The sequence below is a fragment of the Falco rusticolus genome, chromosome 9 (assembly GCF_015220075.1).
Source record: "Falco rusticolus isolate bFalRus1 chromosome 9, bFalRus1.pri, whole genome shotgun sequence".
NCBI lineage: Eukaryota > Metazoa > Chordata > Aves > Falconiformes > Falconidae > Falco > Falco rusticolus.
The window spans coordinates 29,089,561-29,109,229 of NC_051195.1; the positions used below are offsets into that span (position 1 = coordinate 29,089,561).

The 19,669-nt window shown below is 62.4% G+C and overlaps 2 protein-coding genes across 5 annotated transcripts; one reads left to right on the forward strand and one right to left on the reverse strand.

Moving 5' to 3' along the window:
* Nucleotides 1-1,519: 1,519 nt before the first annotated feature.
* Nucleotides 1,520-13,223, forward strand: LOC119153760 (prominin-1-A-like). Of its 4 annotated transcripts, XM_037400587.1 has the most exons (26): nt 1,520-1,569; nt 2,347-2,471; nt 2,578-2,728; nt 4,049-4,110; nt 4,342-4,547; nt 4,991-5,111; nt 5,254-5,317; nt 5,749-5,838; nt 6,082-6,272; nt 6,341-6,415; nt 6,721-6,784; nt 7,044-7,203; nt 7,451-7,603; nt 8,068-8,191; nt 8,349-8,440; nt 8,635-8,719; nt 8,834-8,974; nt 9,235-9,306; nt 9,499-9,588; nt 9,719-9,772; nt 10,129-10,209; nt 10,525-10,593; nt 10,685-10,774; nt 11,034-11,146; nt 12,348-12,365; nt 12,756-13,223. In XM_037400587.1, the coding sequence occupies exons 3-26, from the start codon at nt 2,599-2,601 to the stop codon at nt 12,805-12,807; spliced, it is 2,397 nt and encodes a 798-aa protein (XP_037256484.1). In that variant the 5' UTR covers nt 1,520-1,569; nt 2,347-2,471; nt 2,578-2,598; the 3' UTR covers nt 12,808-13,223. The 4 variants fall into 4 exon arrangements, 3 of the variants coding, with proteins under 3 accessions (XP_037256484.1, XP_037256483.1, XP_037256485.1); XM_037400586.1 differs by lacking the exon at nt 2,347-2,471 and having other exon boundaries at nt 1,529-1,569; XM_037400588.1 differs by lacking the exons at nt 1,520-1,569; nt 10,129-10,209; nt 10,525-10,593; ... (2 more) ...; nt 12,348-12,365; nt 12,756-13,223 and adding an exon at nt 10,002-10,116 and having other exon boundaries at nt 1,753-2,471.
* Nucleotides 13,224-15,178: 1,955 nt separating this feature from the next.
* HPS6 (HPS6 biogenesis of lysosomal organelles complex 2 subunit 3) lies at nt 15,179-19,473 on the reverse strand. The gene is made up of 2 exons (XM_037400585.1): nt 19,377-19,473; nt 15,179-19,138 (listed from the first exon to the last, which is right to left on the reverse strand). Exon 2 carries the CDS (start codon nt 19,121-19,123, stop codon nt 16,664-16,666), a length of 2,460 nt encoding a protein of 819 aa, XP_037256482.1. The 5' UTR covers nt 19,124-19,138; nt 19,377-19,473; the 3' UTR covers nt 15,179-16,663.
* Between the last annotated feature and the right edge of the window lie 196 nt (nt 19,474-19,669).

The following is a 19,669-nucleotide window of genomic DNA, read 5'->3' on the forward strand; positions in this document are numbered from 1 at the left end:
GTGGCTGCAGGTATTGCTGGGATGGGGGCAGATCTGGCAATAGTGGAATGGAAAAGGGGATGTGAGGGAAACCAGGCTCTTAAAACACGGCTGATGCAGCAGAGGTTGGGGGCAGGATTGGGCCCATGTCTCTGAAGCAGGGGTAGGGCTTACGTTGACATCTGCACCAAAGGATGTCACCTTGCCACGCTCCCCCCTGACGCGGCTGGGGTCAGGGGGGCTGCAGGATACACTTGCCATGGTGGGAGCTCGTGGCTGGGCAGGTGGGAGCCAGGTGGCCCCTGTGAACCCAAGGCGCGGTGGCACCCCAGGCTAAGGTGTCAACATCCTTGCTTCTGATGTGCACTGAGCTCTAGGAGCCTCAGCAGGTTGCCCTGGGCTAAAGGGGAGCAATGCCCTGCAGAAGCAAATTCTTCCATCCATGAGGAACCTATGGATGCCTGGCCGATCCTGCCCACACACCAGCCGTGGAAGCTGGGCACACTCCGGTTTGGGGGAGTGCAGCACACAGGGCAGTCAGCTCCATCCCATGCAGGGTTCCTGGTGCCTGGCTCCACATGTGTCCTCTGCCCCCGGGAGCTGGTGGAGGGCCCTGAGGCAATGCTTTGGGGTTGAGGTCTGAGCTGGAAAGCCCAAGGATGCCCATGAAACCCCCAGACCTCCCTCCCCACGTCAGCCCCAGTGCTGCGAGAAACCTGCTTTTGTTTTTCTCCCTTCTACAGGGTGTATCTGTGTCCTCCACTACCTTGCCCCGGTGCCAGTGCTGAGCCAGACAGTCCCACATGAGTCCTGGCACCCAGCACGGGCCAGGCCAGGAGGAACGCCGAGGCAGGGCTGCCTTCCTCCCTGTGCCGCCTTCGCCCAAGGTCGCGGAGAGCGGTGATGCCAGCTTGTGCCAGAGGAAGTTAAGCAGTAACCTAGGAGGTGGCAGCCGGCAAGCCGTGGGCGCTGGGGGGCCGGGGAGCCTGGCCGTGCAAAGGACACAGGGGCACGGCTCAGCCGGAGCCCCCGCTGGTGGGCACGGGGCTGGGGCAGGGGCCAAGGATGTGTCCCGGGCACCGGCTGCCCCGGGGAGATGCGGGGCACAGCTGAGGGCTGGCGTCGGGGCGAGGGGGGCAGCGCGGGCGGCCCGGGGCTGGGGGGCTGTGGCAGGGGCCAGCGCTGGCTCTGGCAGCGTGGGGACAGAGCGGGCTCGCTGGGGCACGGAGGGAGCGTAGCCTGCGCGGGGGGCAGAGGGGCTGGGCACGGCGGCGGTGGGCTCTCCCAGGTGGGACGGGGCAGGAGTGGGGTCTCTGGGGGCAGATGCGGGGTGTCAGGGTGGGCGGGGGCAGGAGCAGGGCTCCCCCCCGGCGCGGAGGCGGGGGGCTCCCTGCCGGCGGGGGCGGGGGCCGGGGCGGCAGCAGGCGGCGGGCAGACCCCGGGGGGCCGGGGCGGAAGGGGCGGCCCCGTCCAGCCCTGCCCGCCCCTCCCGGGGCTGCCCGCGCCGCGGTGCCGAGCCGTGCCGCGGAGCTCCCGCCGCCGCCGCCCGCCGGGACGCGACCCCCGGGGCACCTGCCCCGCGCCCACCGGGTGCGTCCGCGGCACAGCCGGGAGCGATCGCCCCCCGCCCCCGGCTGCGGCTCCCGGAGCCCCGGCGGGACCCCGGCGGCGCGGCGGGGGTTGGGGACCGGGGGGCTGCGGCCGGGGCAGAGCCTCGCGTGTGTCCCGCGGCGTGGGAGGGCTGGGCGGGCGGGGGGCGCAGCTGGGGGTCGCGGGGAGACCTCCAGCCACGGGGGAGAGATCCCGTCTGCGGGCCCCTAGGGCTGCCCCCGCCCGGGGGGCTCGGGGTGCCGTGGGAAACGCCGGGTTTGCTGCAGTGCCCCGTTTGGGGAGGGTTTTAAATGCAAAACCCTGGTTGTGTGGGCAGAGCTGGTTCGTGCCGAGCCCAACGCCCCCCATCCCGAGGGATGCAGCCGGTGCTGGCGGGGGGGCAGGCGGGAGGCATCGCCGTGGGTCACCCAGCTCTTGGGTTCGGACAGGAGTAAACCAGAGGACTCGGGAGCTCCTCAGGGGGCAAGAAGAGGGGTTTGTCCCCCGTGCCCGGCTTGGGACAGGTTGGTGGTGACCCTGGCCCAGGTACGGGGAAGTGGCACGGGGTGGTTGGGTGCCAGGAGGTGGCAGGGTCAGGGTGGGGCATCCCCGGCATCCCCACCTGCCTCGGCAAGCAGCTTTTCAGCAGTTGCAGCTGAAACTTAAACCATAAAGCCCGGGTGCTGGCACTGTGTGGCTGGGCCCTGCGGCAGCCGTGCGTGCACAGAGGTGCCAGAGGAGAGGGTAAGTGCTTCGTCTCCGCTTCATCCCCCACAGCCCCTCTGGTCCCTCGTAGGCACCTCCTGCCTGGATCCCCCCCCTACGCCCTCGCCGCTCCCAGGGCTCCCCATCCCTCCCCGGTGCTCTCCCGCAGCTCTTTCCTTCCGGGCAGGAGTGGGCAGGTGCGGGATTCTTTTTCTCCCTGTGTTTCCTGCTTGGAGGCAGAAGGCAAGGCAGCCTGTGTGGCCTTGCACCCCAACGGCACCGACAGCCCCTCTTTGTCCCCAGGCACCCGCCGGAGCTGCCACGATGGAGCTGGGGAACGTCTCGCAGCCCGTGTACGGCCCCGGCCCCAAGGCACCGGGGAGCAGCACCCCGGGCCTGGTGGGGATGGTGCATGGCTTCCTGCGGCTGGTGCAGCCCAACGCCCTGCCTATAGGTGGGTGCATGGCGGGGGAGGGGGGGGGGGGGCTGGCAAGGGGGGGGTTGGGTGCGGGGTGCTGCTCGGAGCTGCGGGGTCCCACCTGAGCTCTCCTGCACTGGTGACTGTGCATCCAGCATTTAAATGCTGGGGTGCTGTGTTAGGAGAGTCATGGGTGTGCAGGGATGGAGTGGGGATACTAAGGACTGCTAGCTGTGTCCTGCCTGTGCCCCATCACAACTGTGGGGCAGTCTCAGGTGAGCCCCAGGACAGACTTTGGTGGCAGTGCCAACCTTGCAGAGTCCTGGCTCATCCTGCTTCCAGGTATCTTTATCCCAGGCTCCAAGACAAGGTGCAGAGCAAACCCCACACTACCTGCAAGTTTGTGGGGTCCTTGCCTGGTTTGCAGCCCTCTGTGCCTGCAGATGACATGGTATGCTTAGGCAGGACCCAGCTTGGAGCCACCAAGAGCAGGGTGTCCCGGTGCCAGCACCCTCATGGCTGTGCTGCAGGCACTCCCTGTGCACTGCCCAACTTGCCAGCACTCGCCCTCCCTCCTTCACTGCCAAGGGGATGTGTCGCTGCCACAGCTCTGCCCCAAAGTTGCTGCAGGTCTGCATGGATGATGCCAGGACCCTGTGGCTGCTTGATGCCCCTGGGGCAAGTGTGACCCACCTAGGGTGTTACCACCCTGGCTGCTGGCACATGTGCTTTCTCCTCTGCTGGGTTCAGCCTCTGGTCATCAGCAACGTACAGGCAAATACTTGGCTGTCAGATAATGCAATGGCTTTATGGCCTTGTTTGTCTCATGCAGATATTAGGGTACGATCACATGGCACCACGTGCTGGCACAGCTTGTAATGAGTCCATGGGGCATGAGCAGAGTGAGCCCTGGGGATGAAAGAGGCAGCATGTCAGGGGGGACTTTGCTGCAGCATCCACCCCACGCTGGCACTGCCAGCCGACTGTCTGCCTGGGGCTGGGCTACAGGACGGCAGCCTAAGGGTAGCTGAGGTGGTATTTGGAGCATCCTCCCCCGAGCCTGCCCCTGGTGACCGCTGGGGCAAGGACCCCCTTGCTTTGTGGACCCCTGAGAGCCAGGGGGCTGGCAGTGGTGCTGTTCCTGAGTGCAAACAGGCTGTGTGACACAATGGATGGGGAGGGACAGCTGGAAGGGAGAAACATGCCATGCACTCAACAGCCTCTCCAAGCCACAGTGCTGGAGGTGATGCCCAGTGCTGGGAGACCCTCTCTGGAGTGAGCAGGGGGTGGAGGTCTTCTGGAGAGCCCCCCAGGGCCCAGCCCCTGCTCACAGCCCTCTGCTCCTTGCCCCCCCAGAACTGATTGCAGATTTTGGGCAGCCCCAGGATGAGGAGGCCATCGGAAAGCAAGTCCAGGAGGTGAGTGAGCAGCCTGGCCAGGGAGCCAGCAGCCCCAGACCACCATGGGCTGGGGGATGCTGGTGGGTGCTGCTGTAAGACTGAGCCCTGGGTGCTGGGCAGCAGCAAAGGGAGATGTACAACCCCCTGGGGGGACCCATCCTGCCCTGTGGGGGTCTGGACAGGACCCTCAGAGCTGGGGAGCCTTTGGGAGCACCAGTGTTACGCTGCTTCTCATTCTTCCTTTCCCAGCTGCTGTTCTACGAACTGGGTTTCCTGGTCTGCATGGCCATTGGGCTTCTCTTCATCATCCTTGTGCCCCTGGTGGGATGCTGCTTCTGCTGCTGCCGCTGCTGTGGGAACTGTGGGGGCCGCATGTACCAGAAGCAGGGCCAGCGGATGAGCTGGCGGCGCCGGGTGCTCTGGGCCTCCCTGCTGCTGGTCTCTGCTCTCCTCCTGTGAGTGCACTGGCTGGGAGGCTCCGGATGGGACCCGAGGGAGGGTGGAAACGCCGGCGCTTGGCAGCCATGGCAGGAAGCTGCCATTGTTCACAGGAGCAGATCCCGGCACGGCGGGACAAAGGAGAGGAAGCAGCAGCAGTGGGGAGCTGGCCCCGGGGGGTTGCACATTGGCACGGTGCAGACCCTTCCCAACAGCTTCGCTGTGGGGAAATGCAGGCGTGTCAGGCACCAGGTTCCCCTGTGCCTCAGTTTCCCATGTCCCTCATCTCTGGTCCCTTGGCTGTGTGCAGGGCACTCACTGGGATGCTCTGGGAGCAGGGCTCAGCAGTTTTCTCCAGACCTTGCAGCCTAGGGTTGGTACAGGTGGATTTGGAAGGTCCTGGGGAGGAGCATCAGTACCAAGCTCCTCACACACTGACCCTGTCACCCTTCCCTTGTAGGGCTGGTGATGTCTGCTCCTTCATCAGCAACAGCCGCTTCTCCCAGGCTGTGCGCGACACCTTCCCCAATGTCAACAACACCCTGGACAACGTCCACACCTATCTGGCCTCCATCCCCCAGGCATGCCTGGTCCCCCCACCCTAGCTGGGGTCCCTGATGGGGAGCAAGGGGCCAGGCCAGGCCAAATAGGGAAGGGTAACACTGGGGCTGGAGGCAGGGAAGGGTCCCCACATGCACTGATACCCCATCTCTACCCCTGCAGCAAATCAATTTTATAGTCGACAGCAGTGATGTCCCACTGGGCCACGCCAACCGCAGCCTCCAGGGTGAGGGTGTGAGGCGGAGTGGGGCTGGAGCATCCCTGTGCACCTGCAGTGGGCTGCTCTGGCAGGGCTGGGGGTGCTTGGGGAGGGGGGGGCAACTGGGGGTGCTATGTGGGTGTGCCTTGCTGCCCTGCAGATGGTTGCTGACCCTGGGGGCCACTGGGGTGGTTCTCACAGGGATATCTAAAGGGGGTGGGTTTGAGGGCCCCTTCAGGCTCCCACTCGACTCCAGCGGCTGCTTTTCCCCATTCAGGCTCCTCTCTGGGAGGGTGATGCAGGTGGTGCGGGGTGGGGGTGTCCCCTCTGCCCCCTGCTGGGGCAGTGTGTATGGGATGGGGTCTGGGGTTGTGTGTGTCAGTGTTTTCAGCAGCTCCTCTGCAAGCCCTGGAACCCTGGGGGTCCCGTCATTGACATGGTCTCCCTCATCTCTGCAGACATTGGGCCCAAACTGGGTGGCATGATCACCTCTGGCATCAGGAGCAGCACGGACAGGGCTCTGGGATCCCTCCAGAGCCTCTTGCAAGGTAGTGGCCCCATCTCTGGGGGGCTGGCAGGGCCTTGGCGAGGGCTTAGGGGGACATCAGGGCTGAGAACTGGAGTAGGTGCATGTTTGGGTGAAGGTCCCAGCGAGGGCATCCATCTGGCCTCCCAGCTGCAGCCTGGGGCAAATGCTGGGACTTTGGGGGGGTGCCCGTATGCTGTGTTGTCTGATGGGTCCCCAAGGTTCAGCTGGGTGAGGACAAGCCCCTGCCCTGCTCTCTCCCCAGGGATGGAGACGCTGGCAGCCGCCTTCAGCAGCATCGCTGGCACTCGCTTGCACCTCGAGGAGCTGCAGAGCAACCACAGCCGGCGGCTGGCCAGCCTGCGGGATGGCCTCAACCAGACCTTGCGGCGCTGCGGCCACCCCTGCAGCAACGTGTCCCTGAGCGGCCTTGCCTTCAGCACCAACTTCAGCATGGTGAGGAGGGGCTGGGTGCAGGATGAGGGCCCCCCCACAGCCCCCTCACCCCAGGCTTTTGCCCACAGATCCCCAGTGTGGAGCGGCAGCTGGAGGCACTGGGTGATGTGTCCGGCTCCAACATAACGGCGGATTTAGAGAAGGTATGGGGGTCCCTGGCACCCAGGCACGGGGCTGGGTGCTCCTGGCATTGCTGGGCTGTGTTGTGAGGAGGTGGCTTGGGAAGAGCCCTGCTGGGAGGCAACTGCTGTCACACGGATGGAAGGGCTGGCCGGAGGTTTGCCTGCCTGCTGCCCCCACAGCTCCTGGGCGCTGGTGTGGTGGACAGGGTGCTGTGGGGAGCCTGGCTGTCCTGTGCCACCGGGATCTGGGAACAGAGAGAATGTGCTGCTCAGCCCTGGGCTGCGGGCAGGGAGATGAGCTGTCTGCTGTGTCTGCCCTGACACAGGTTAACAGCACGCTGGACATGACCCCTGCCAAGGTGCAAGAGCAGTCCCGGGATGTGGTGACAAGTAAGCAGGGCTTTGTGCCCCATGCGCCAAACTATCCCTCTCCCATGGCTCCCTCCTCCCTTCTCACCTTATCCCTGCCTGGAGACCTCCCCTGCTGCCACCCTGCTGCCTGCAGCCCTGGCTGTCCCCATGTGCCATCATGCTAATGCCATCCTTGGCCATGACTGCCCCCTTCCCATCCTCTCCGGGACCCTGCTGCCCCAGGCTTACCTGCCCCAGGCAGCAGCTCGCAGTGCTAACCTGTCCCTGTCCCCTGCAGAGACCCAGGGCCAGCTGGGCCTCATCAGACAGGAGATCAGGAGCTTGCAGGAGCAATTGCCACTCCTGGACGTGGAGGAGAGTGTTGGGGCCTTTGTGGGCAATGCCACGTCAGTGCTGGAGGAGTACAGGGAGCCGATCATCGCCTTGGATGGGCTCAGGTAGGCAAGGGGCTGCTGCATTCCTCATCTCCCTTGTCCAGAGAGATTCAGGCTCTCAGTCCTCCAGTTGCTGAAGGTGGGGGCTTGCTTGGTGCTGGGGCTGTGGGTGCAAGGGAGCCAGAGCTGTGCCTTGCAGGCACCCTGCCCCTTTCCTGCCAGGGTGCCTGGGGGCTTTTTCCTCCCCACAAAGGCAGCTGGTGGGATGCCGGGTCCTGCTGCCTCACTCCTGCCCCTCCTCTCGCCCCAGGTGGAGCGTGTGTATTGTCCTGTGCTGCGTGGTACTGCTGGTGGTCCTCTGCAACACTGTTGGGCTGCTTCTGGGACCCCTGGGCTTGAAGGAAAGTGTGCTGCCTACGCAGCGCAGCAGCCTCTCCAACGTTGGTGGGAACTTCTTCATGGCGTGAGGATCCCCTGGCTTGCCAAGGATGTGTGCAGGAGCAGTGGGATGGGTGGGCAGGGCTGGCCTGGGGATGCTCAAGCCCATCAGATTACTGCAGCTTAATGGCCTGCCCCATGGCAACTCAGCGTGCAGGTGGTAAATGCGAGGGTAAAATACGGTGCTGGTGAAAGGTGTTGGCGCGGGGACTGTTTGCCCTTCACTGGCGGGGGCCTGGCAGTGTGAGCGTGGTCCCATGGCCATGTGGGTGGGTGGTGGCTTGCAAAGCTGGGAGAAGCTACGCCAGGGTCCCAGCCTCTGGGTACAGCCTGGCCGTGCTCCGGGGTTTGGAGGCAGGGAAGAGACATGCTTGCGGGAACGGTGGTGCCTCCTGGCATTGCTGATGGTGCAGGGGGTGTGCAGCCTGTGGGCTCATTGGTGCCAGGACACGGGGGCCTCGGGGGCTGATGGAGTCTCTGTCCCAGCAGAGGAGTTGGCTTTAGTTTCATCTTCTCTTGGCTGCTGATGCTGCTGGTGGTGATCACCTTCGTGCTGGGGGGGAACATCTACATGCTCATCTGCGAGTCCTGGCGCAGCCAGCAGCTCTTTCAGGTGAGGTCCCCGTGAGGAGATGCACCTGCCTGGAGCCATTCCTGCCTTTCCGAGGACTGCTGGTGGAGTGGAGACAGTGCTGGTTGGTTTGGGATGCTTTTCCTAAGAGTTCTGCCCTGCACCATGTCTAGTTTCTCTCTCTCTTCCCTTCTCTCAGCTCCTGGACACCCCTGGCCTGATCCCTGGCTTCAACTTGTCAGAGCTGCTGGGCCAGGAAGGTGACACCGCAAACTTCTCAGAGATGTACAGGTGGGTCTCAGTAGAGTTTCTTACAGCTGCTCAGCACCGTCGGATGCTCCCCAGGATGGGGGAAGCTTTCCCCACCTGCCCTGACTGCAGGCAGGCACCAATGCCAGGGAAGGAGCGAGGTGGGACTTGCCTGCGCGGGTGAGGACATGTCCCTTGGAGGGGGCCTCGTTCAGCCCCGTGCCCCCATCTCACAGGCAGTGCCAGCGAGATGCTGCCCTGTGGCAAACACTGCACCTCGACCAGAGTGTGTCCCTGGATGAGCTTTTGAACATCAGCCAGGTGAGTGCAGGGATGCCAGGGTCTGGGGGGCAGAGCTGGGGGTGCAGGTATGGCACGTTGGGGACAATGAGGGGCCAGCACCATGGTCCGTTACAGCTCTCCTTGCTCCGGCAGTACACAGGAGACATCTCTGCAGCTTTTGAGAAGATGAACATCACCCTGAGCCCCATCTCCCTGCTCAGCCAGAGCCAGAGAGACTTGCTGCTGAACACCAGCCAGGACGGGCAGCCCCCTGACTTCACCCCCACGCTGGAGGTGGGCTGCGGGCAGCCAGGTGTTGGGATGGAGGGCTCCAGATGTGTGTTGAGGGGGGTCCACTGCCCCCTCCTCTTTGCTGCTGTGGGAGTCCCATCACAGGCTCCCAGGGTGTCCCCCTGCCATCCATGTCACCCCTTGGGGCAATCAGGCACCTCCCCCCAAGATTCTCTGGCTCTACTCTGCCCCACAGGGGTGGGGTATTGACCCCCTTTGAGCCTCATTCCCCATTCTCATGGCTCGGTGTCTGCCTTTTCTAGCTGGATCAAAACGTGACCCAGGGAAGCCTCCTGGATCTGGCCGCAGAGCTGGAACAGCTGGCAGACAAAGTGGTGAGAGACCATGGCCATCCTGTCCCTGAAGCCACTGGCTGCGGGGGCTGCTCTGCAGGCCTGTCCGGGTGCTGAGGGAGACAGGCCCTTCACCCTCGCCCAGCTCTTTTCTCCAGCCCAGCCCCCCATCAGATGGCTGTGATGGGGCAGGGACCCCCGTGCTGGGGGTGCTGCTGACTGCAGCTCCTCCAGGGCATGGATGTGAAAGAGGACCTGAAGGCTGATGCTAGCAAGCTGAGGGAGCTGGACAAGGAGATGCAGATGAGCTTCTCTGGGCTGCTGGTGAGCAATGCTGGGGTGGGGAAGGTCCTGGGGGTGCTGGCTTGGGCTCCCCCAGAGCTTGAAGCCTGCTGGTGGGGTCTTGGCTGAGCTGTGGGGTCCACACTTCTGACCCATCTCTCTCCATCGCTAGCAAAGCCTGAAGGAGGACATCCACTTGGTGCAGAGCAGGGCTGCCCAGCTTGAGGTAAGCTGCACAAGGGGGCCTCCTGAGTGCACCCCAGTCCGAGCCACCCTGCAAAGCACCCTTGGGCTCCTGCATTGGAGATGGGGGGCTAACCTGCAGTCTGGGGGGCTGCTGGCTGCTGTGGGACTCCCCAGGCATGCACTGTAGCAGCTGCTCATGGGGCAGAGGGCAGGGGTCCCATGCTGCCAGGCACAGGCTCCCTCCACCCGAGGTACTTGGGCACTTCCAGTGTGTGACTGCTCGGGGACACCACAGCTCAGAGACACTGTGCCTCGGGGATTAGTGCCAGGCAGGGTCGGGGAGATGCAGGGATCCCATATCCCCCATCACACTGCTGAGAGCACCTTTCACACCAGGCACAGACAAAAGCTGCGCTGGACAAAGCTAGTGAAACCCAGCAGTTCCTGGAGAGGGAGACAGCAAACATCATCAAGAATGTGAGTTTTCCTTGCCCTGCTGCCAGGCCACCCGGTGGGGATGTGACTGGCCACCCACAGCAAGACCTCCGTGCAGGGATGCCAAGCAATGTCTGCCTGCTTGTCCTGCTCTGTTGTCTTACCCGGGGGTCCCCTGCACCCCTGGGTGCCCCCTCCCCTTATGGCACCCCTGGCAAGGGACTGGGGCACTCCTTGCAGCCCCATTGCTGCTGGGTTGAGGTGGTCTGACAGCCCAGATCCTGACGTGGAGGGGACGTGGGTCATGGAGTGGGCTGGGGGTGCAGCAATCCCCACTCTCTGCTCACCCCCCTGCAGGAGACGTGGGCCTTCCTGGAGGAGCTGTTGGACTTCTTTGAGACTTACATCTTGTGGGCTAAAAGCAGGGTGAGTTGAGCCTTTCTTGGTGGAGGGAAGGGGAGGATAGGCTGCAGGGGTTTGGGGACACTGCCATGTCCTGTCCCCACTGCATCCCCAGCTGACAGGAGATGTGGCACGTTGCAAGCCCATAGCTGAAACCCTGGATAATGTGGAGACCATCACCTGTGACTACATCCTGGACTCTCTGGTGAGCAGGGCAGCAGTGTGTGGGGTGAAGCGTGTGTGGTGTGTGGCAATGAGGTCCCCTTGTCCCCCTTATGCACAGGATGAGGGGTACCCATCTGTCCTGAGCAGGCAGGGCTCAGCATCTTCCTGGCAGATTGCTAAGATGGCTAAGAACAGAGGCCACTCTGAAGGGGTGGGTGAGTGGTCTTCGGGGGCCTGGGAGCAGAAGAGGCTGTCCCAGTTTCTGTCTGGGCCCTGATAGCTCTCGTCCCCCTATCCAGAACGCCTTCTGGTTCAGCCTGGGCTGGTGCACCTTCTTCCTGCTGCCCAGCATCATCCTGGGTGTCAGACTTGCCAAGTTTTACCGCCGCATGGACGTTGCTGATGTCTACAGGTGAGGAGCCACCCACCCCCTGCAACCACACTGGGTCTGGGGTCCCCACCGCACACTGCACACCCCCCCTTCGTGTACCCCATGGCAGCCTGTGGGGCTCATCCTGAAGTAATATGGACTGGGGGGGGGGGGGGACATGAGGGAGGTGGCTAGGGACCATCAGTCTCTGAGGATGAAGATGTTTTTGCAGAAGAGCCTGGCTCTGCCCGCTCTGTAACTCCTCTCTGGGCAACTGAAGGGGTGAGCAGCCCCGCCTCGGAGGAAGGAGCCTGGCTTGCAGGGCAGGGATGCTGCCCCCAGCCTGGCTCGGGGGTCCACCACCCGACTCACTCTGCTTTGCACCATTTTCCGTGCGGGGGCCCCCAGACGGCAGCACCGCTGTGTGCTGCGCGGAACGCAACGTGCTGCGCCGTTGGCATCGCTGCCACCAGGGTGCAGTGGCTGCTCGAGTGCCCGGGGCCGCCGGCGCCCCGGGGCTGCCCCCCAGGCCCCTTTCCCAGTGACTCCAGCAGCCTCACCACCAGCACGGCAAGTGAGCGGTTTCCAGTTGGATTTCCAACTGCTGAGGGCTACGTCTTGGCCCTGCAGCGCAGCCGAACCCCCAGCCCCCCAGATGCCAGCGCTCTGCTCCAGGGTCGCAGCCAACTGGGGAGCAGCGTTTGCGGCATCCCCGTGCCCTGCGCAGCCCCAGCCATCCTTCCTCCCTGCCTGCCCCACTCCTCCTCCATCCATGCTCTGGCTCTCCCAGGAGCCATGCTGGGGCTGTACACAGTGTGTGCGGGCTGTGGCGCTGAGCCAGGCTGTGCTCCGGGTCCCCAGCAGTGGCCCTGGTGCCTTTCATTTCCCCTGCAGCCGGCAGCTGCAGACATGGGCTCAGCTGCCCGGGAGACTTGGGGGAACTGAAATTGTGGTGTGGGGGAGCTGCGTGCCACTGAGCTGGCAAGTGTGGGGCCTCACTCTGCCTGCCCGGGGAAGGAGCAGTGATGTTCTGGGGGCAACAACGTTCGTGGGGCTGTAGGAGCCCATGCTCTGTGTTCAGGTGGGGGAGCCGGGATGGAGGGCACCATAGCACCCTGCAGACCCCTTGTGTCCTCTTTGTGTGCCCTGGGGGAGACCTCTCCACCAGGAGATGCTGGGCTGTCCCAGGAGGTATCTTCTCACTTCATTGACGCTGTCCTCTATTTTTCTTTTTCTCCTCCAGGAATGAAGACTTGGAGATGTAAGTAACAGTGCCAGGTCCCTGTGTGGGGTAGGGGGCAGTTCCTGTGGCACAAGGGGTGACAGGGCACAAAGGGAGGGGGGCAAGGAGGGGAACAGAGCAAGTGCAGGCCAAGGAGGGTGCTGGTGCCAGGGGAGGATTGGGAAGGTGGGAGCTGTGCAGTGTGGACTGCTCTGGGGTCCCCCCATCATCTTCCCACACTCTTATGTTTGGGGGTGCTGCTGCTCCCAGCCTCCCCCAAGCTGGTGTCAGGGGGGGTGTCTCCATCCCCTCTTCCCTGTGGGGCTGGGTGACAGGGGTGGGATGACAGTTGGCCATCCCAGCACATCGTGGGCTTTCCCTTGCTTCCCTTTGTGACTGGGGGTGACATAAGTGACTTTGGTTTTGCAGGCCACCCATGTTCAACTTCTATAAAATCCCCCGGCCATCCACGAGGCATTAGCATCTCTTGCTCACAGCATAAGCATGGAGGAGATGGACACAGCTGCTCTGTCTGCTGCGTCTTCTCCCTGGATGATAGGGAGGAGGTTGGGACCTTCCAGCTGAAACCCTCTCCCCAGTTCCCATTATGTGATGACCTGGTATGTGTGGGAGGGGGGTGGGGAAAGCTGCCCCTTGCACTGCCCCAGGTGTGACTTCAGACCCCCGGACCAGACCCCATGGGCTCACGGCAGCTTGTACGGTCCACGCCACTGCAGCCTATGCTGCTGGCCAGTGGGAACCTGCTCACCCAGGCCTCCCACTTGAAAAATGTGACTATTTATTTTTGCAGAGCGCCCGACACTTTCCAGGGCTTTTTGGTGTCAAACAATAAATGGGGTGTTTGCATGCACTGCAGACACGTGGCTGCACTCTTCACATCTGGCTGCAATGGAAGGACACAGGGGTAGGGGTAGGGAGGGTTCCCCACTACTGGCACAAGCTGGGGCTGTGCCTAGGACTAGAAGGCTCTTGCTGGGGTCCCCAGGCATGCCTTGCTCACAGTCAGTCCTTGGAATCCTGACCCAGCCCATGGGTCGAAGCAGGACCACTGCTCAGCATCACTGGGGCTGGGCGACATTCCCCTCACCAGGCAGCCCTTTGCACCAGTGGCTGGGGGGATGCCAGGTCCTTCCCTGGGACAAGCCACAGCAAGAGACTCCTGTCCACGAGATGCCATCCCATGCTGTCTTCAGTGCACAGGCACTTTCCTGTGCCCTCCAGTGACCTGCTATGTGTCACCTGTGGGTTTCCAGTTAGTTTATGGGGTGCCTGCAGCCTGCACCTCCCTCCCTCTAATGGGTATGGTGACATGGGGACTTTCAGTGTCCACCCCTGCATGTCCCACACTGCTGCATGCACAGATATAGCAAGGGTGACTTGGTCTGCACCCATGGTGGAGAGAGTGCAGGTGTCACTTTGTGCTGCTCCTTGGCACAAGCACAGGGACCATCCTGAAAGCTGGGTCAGGCATGGGGGACGTACGTGAGCAGCTTGACTCATTTCCTTCGTTGCAAAGTCCAAGACTCTCTGGAGCAGAGCAGCGGGGCTGAGCTGGCCAGCTCAGCCTCTGCTACATGCATTTGCTTTATCACTTTTTCCATTTGCCTTCATATCTTCTAATCACTATTTTTTCCTTCAGGCGTTATCTGAAGCTGCACCAGCCTTACCTCCTGCTATCTCCCCCTAGCACCCACCCTGACCACAAAGAGAGCCCCATGCTTGCCCATCACCCAGCTGAAGCTGGGGTAGTTCAGCCCCTGCTCCTCCCAGGGATGTCTGCGCTTTCTGGTCCTTGGGGCAGGATTTCCCAGTACCCTTGGAAAGCATTCAGCTCAGTTTTGTCTCTTGCTCTGCCTTGGCTCTCCCCTCCCCTGAACCCTCAGCCTCCTGAATTGTGACTGCTTTCTGCTCATCTAGGAGCCACATGTGGAGGTCTCTGCTCCCACTGCACGGCGTTCCCCACTTCCTCTTCCCTTATAATGCTTTGGGGACACCAGCCCATGCAGGACTGCCCCTGGCTTCAGTTTCTGCTCTCTGGCTTTGTGGGCACTGCTCCCTCCCTGCTCCCTTCTCTGCTCAGCCTCCAGCCACAGCCTTTTCTCTGCAGAGCTGGCACTGGAAGGTAGGGAGCTTGACCCACCCTGTTTGCTGTGGCACCGTGGCCACCTGTATCAAAACCCAGCCCTGGCACTGAAAATCTCCCTGCAAATTACTGCCACAGCCTTTGCCAAGGCGTGAGGCCTGCTCTCAGTATCTCCCCATTCAGTGCTGCTCCACGGCAGCATCCCAGTCCCTGGAGCCATGGCTCTGAGAGTGGCTGGGTCCATCCTCCTCCTGAGCAGCCTTAGGAGGCAGGTGAGAGTAGCATCAGGTAGAGCCAGCAGCTGCTCAGGGAAGAGGTGAGGAGGGCTCATTGCAAAATACCCACCGTGGCTGCTGCTGGCTCTCCTGGCAGGCCAGGCTCCCTCTGCTCACGTGAGCGGCAGCTGCCAGAATCCACCTCCCTTGCACAGGAGGGAAACTCGCAGCACCCTATGGCCACAGCACAAGGCCCATAAGGAAGTTCTCGTCAATAGCCAGCCAGCCTCTAAAGAACCGTTACGGCAGTTCCTCTTCCTCTTGCCAGGCTTTTTTCCACCACAGAGACTTGCCGCAGCCGAGCCCTTGTCTAGGGGAGGCCCTCCTACATCTTTGCAGTGGTTTGATAAACCAGGATCCCTCCAACAGCAGCTGTGCCACTGTGTGCCTGGGGCAGCAGGCTCCCACCAGTGGCCAGCCTGGTACTCCCTGTTGCTGGTTTTCCAGCCAGGAACAAAGGGACAAGTTGCGGCTCTTGAGAAATAGTTCTTTCTTCCTCAACTCTATCTTGGGCCCAGCCACAACCATGCACTGCCTGGATGGCACTTCTGTGGCACACCCACTCCTGCCTCCATGGCTTCATAGCGGTAAGGAGCCGAGTACAACAGAGGGAACAGGCTGTTTGGGTACAGCTCGACCTCCACTCCCAGCACGTACCAGCAGTGAACCACACTGGCCAGTACCAGTGAGCTGAACTTGGCCACTTTTCACCAGAAGCAAAATGAAACTGCTCTCCTGAGGGTGTGCATCCTCACAACATCCACCACTGTCCCAGCGCTGCTTGAGGAACCTTTATTTTTAAAAGGAGTCTGTCTTCCACACTTAACCCCACTCTCAAGAGGACTAATGCAGGTGAATCTACCCCATCCCAGCCAGGCTCTGCCTGTCCAGCAAGGCAAGAGACAGCTCCTTCACACCACAGCCTGGAATGCAGGGGCAAAGCCACAGCCAGGGTCTCCCTCCTGGAGGAGGGGGCCAGAGAGTGAGCACCAGAGGGAGAGGCTGGAACCTGAATTTTCCTGCAAAACCGCTCTCAAGTTACACTGACTGCAAACAGAGGCACAATATGAGCCAGACAACCCTGACAAAGCCCCTTTGTGTGCAAAGGGCAAAGGTAGAGGAGATGGGAACACAGGGCCCCGGGTGTCCTGCAGCATAATCTAAGCTTCCACAAAGGAAAGGGAGAGGCAGGGCCAGCACCAAGCTTGCACAGGCTGCTGCCAGCTTCTCAGATCAGAAGAGAGTTTGGGTACCGTCTGGGATAGAGAGATAAGGGAATTAGGCTGCTCTCTTCAGCTAAGTAGCTGCAATCAGTCACAGCTACAGGACTGATCCCAGAGGAATTGCAGCGAGACAGTTCGCAGAGTGCTGCGGCTGCCAGCGCATGCTGGGACCCCCAGTACCGCGGAGCACCACGCTGGCGTTTAGCATCTGAGCCCAAAGCAGCAGGACTTGCTGACCCCACTGCAAGAAACGTGCCCTGTTTCTCCCAGGCAGAGTTTGAAGGCACCACCCAACCTGCTGAGCAGAGAATGGCAGGAGGGAAAGACTGTGTGTGTCCCTGCCCACCACTCCACCACCAGGCCCAGAGAATGAGGGAAGCAGAAGTGAAGTTATAAAGGAACCAAGCAAACAAAAACCAAAGTGCTGTGGGCAGGGAGCAGTTCTGTAGTCTTGTCGTGCAGCCAGCGCTTTCATCTGCAAACGCACCCGGCATTTGCTCCTCCACTGGGGCACATGAAATTGCACTTCCTAGAAATAGCCAGAAAGCCTGCCCTGGCTCCAGATGAGATCACCCAACCCCAGGCACCCGATGGACTCTTTGAGATGCTGCTGCAGCGAGGCTTCAGAAAGGAGCACGCTTCTGTACTGCCAGGCAGGGCAGGATTTCCTGGGGTGGATGCGGCTTTCCCCTCCTCATGCACCCAAGACTCAGGATCCTGTTGTGCTTCCCCCCTTCACACAATGTCACTCTGTACCAGTGCCGAGGGTGAGGAAGTCCTGGCTGTGGGCGGCTGAGGGGCATCATCAGCCGCTGCTTTTGAGGGGATCTTGTGCTCTCGGGGTGGGGCAGGTGGGGGGAAGGTGGGACTTTGCAAGGCGTCTGAGTATATCTCATCCTGAATGCAGGGACGCTGCATAACTCTTTGCAGCAGCGGCTTAAGCAAGCCTACAGTCAGATGGTTCCCCTCGCTGGAGAAGGGCACTGGGTCCTCCTGCGAGTGAGGGAGGTGCTGCAGGACCACGGTGAGGATGCCTGAGGCAGTCAGCTCAGCAGGGCACAGTGGCCACAGAATGTCCAGATAAGGGTCCAGCTCCCGGTGCTGGGCAAACTCTGCCAGCAGCGTGGTGAATATCTCCTTGTTAAGCAAGGGGCTGAGCTTGGAGAACTTCTCTGCCACCTCCACCACCCGCTGCCACCGCTTCAGACGAATGAGAAGGTGCAGAGCTTGCAGCACGGCCTTAGGCCTCTTGCTGCAGAGCAGCAGTTCGAGCTCCATCTCATCATCTGCCTCGCTGCGCTTGTTCTTCCTGGCCAGTACTCCCAGTGCTCTCTTGTACAGTGGCACCCGGCCCTCTGGGCCCTCCTTATTGCCATATGCCCAAGAGATGCTGGCGTACTGCTGGGTCAGCTCCACAAAACTTGGCAGCCACTTGGGTTTGAACCTCAGGAAGGAGGCACAAATGAGCTCAAAGAGTGGGACCACCCCATTCTGACCCACCTCCTCCTGCTGCGGCCCTCCCAGGACCTTCTTCCACACCTCCGGAGTGGCCCTGGCTACCAAGAGGCCATCCCCATTTTGCTGCAGCTGCAGGCAGCTCCTCGTGGCCTTCCAGGCAGCCTTGGGGAAGGAGGTAAAGATGGAGTTCAGGTACACCAAGTTGTCCTTGTCCATGTCAGAATGCAAAATGCGGCTGACCTCCTGCTCCACCAGTTCCTTGCAGTAGCTTTCCACCTCACTCTCTGGGGCACATACCACACAGGTCTTGAGGAGCTCCAGGCTCATGTAGCTCTGTAGCTCCAGGCACATTGTGCTCAACAGCTTGGTGTAAGTGTCTTGGAGGCCTTGGGCTGGCTTCTGCTTCTCGCAGAGACTGTGTTGCAGGATGGTAGTGAGGACCACAGGAGCCTGGAACACACCACCTTTCTTCAGCTTCTCCACAGTCAGCTTGGAGCTGCTGAGGCTCCTCCTCTGGTAGTATCTGCAGGCCTCCTCAAACACCATCTCCACCAGGCACAGCTCAGGTGTGCTGCTGTCCTCAGGTTTGGAAAAGCTAAAGCTGTAAATGCCAGTTTGAGTGAGGAGCTGGATGCTGTCCTCCTCTCCCGGGGACTCCAGGAAATGGACCTCTTTCATGCTCAGGATTTTCTTTTCTATGACCCTTCCACTGCTCTGGTCGACGAGGTACAGGACGCCAGACAGCACGCAGGCCAGGATGCCGCCAAAGGTCTTCAGTGGGACAGGGCTTCCTTGGGTCGGGGCCCCCCCCTCTACGGTAAAGATACGCCTCTGTGTCCCATCTGGCTCCACCATGTTCACAGCACCCTTTCCGCTCACCAGCAGCAGACCCCCAGTGTTAGACACAGCAGAGGTGTGAATGTCCAAAGGTGCCAAACCTGAGAGAAGACCCACAGAACCAAGCAGGAGCTTCCTGAAGTCTGACTCATTGCTGGAGCGCAGCACCTTGCTGTGGACGAAGCCTGCAGAGGGGGCTGTGATGGTAAGCTTTGCCTTCTCAGGATGCCAGATGAGGAGAAATTTTGAAGTGGTAGCAAAACCAGCAGCAGCAGGCACCAGGAAGATGTGCTGGGGGGAGGCCAGGACCTGGTACTCAGGGCTGTTGTGCAGGACTATGCTCACGGTGCCCAGCCGCACACCTTGCTCCCCCACCTCCAGAGCTCGGGTGCAGACGCAGAACCTGAAGGCACACTTGCTCGAGTCCCCGTGGGCGTCCAGGGGAGGCCTCTCCTCACACCACACCAGGCTGGCTCCCTGGCTGCACAAGGAGACGATTCGTGCCCGGGCACCCTGGCACAGCAACAGCGTCTGCAGCAGCTGCCAGCCCACAGCCACCACGAAATGCCAGACCTCGGTCCGGCCATGCTCCCACACAACGGCCAGCACCCAGGAGCCCGGTGTCACGGGGCTCTGCAGGAAGAGCGCTCCCACGAGGGCCGGCTGGGGCAGCTGCCAGTTCCTCTCCAGGTCGGCCCCAGCGATGCCGTGGCGCTGGAAGGCCACCACGCGGGGCAGGGGGGGCGGCCGGTTCTTCTGCAGGACCAGAAGGTGCTGCCCGTCGGGGCTCGACAGGACGCGGCTGGGCGCTTCCCCCTGGCACAGCAGCTCCCGCAGCCGGTGCCCGCGGCTGAAGTCACTCAAGTCGGAGACCTGCCGCAGCGTCCCGGCCCGCTTCATCCTGGGGCGCCCGCCCTGCGCACCGGGAACATGCGCCAGGGCGAGCAGGGGCACGGAGCCCCGCTGCCGCCCCGACCCAGCCCCCCGCCGCGCCCCGACCCCGGGGGACCCCCCGGCACCCTCCTCCCCCGGCGAGATACCAGCCCCCCGGCCCCGCGGGACCTGCCGCAACCCCTGCCCCCCCCCCGGCTCCCACCGCCGCCCCAGGGGACCCCCCGCTGCCTCCCCGCCCCCAGGCACCCGCGGGGCCTACCTGCCGCGCCGGCCGCCTGCCGGGCCGGGTCGCGCCGCCCCTCCGCCGGGGCCGGGCCGCTGGCGGCTGGGCACGACACGGCGCTGCGCAGTCACGAGGCGCCGGGCTTCCGGGCGGGGCCGCGCCGCGCCGGGCCGCCCCACTCCTACTTCCGTCGCCAGTGCGGGGAGGGTGGCGGGGCTGCGGCTCGGGGGTGGCCCGCGGGGCCTCGCAGGTGGAGGGGCCATTTTTTACCGGGCGAGGGTGGGTGTGTCAGCCTCCCCGCAAAGCGGCGAGCTCCGTCCGGCCCAGGA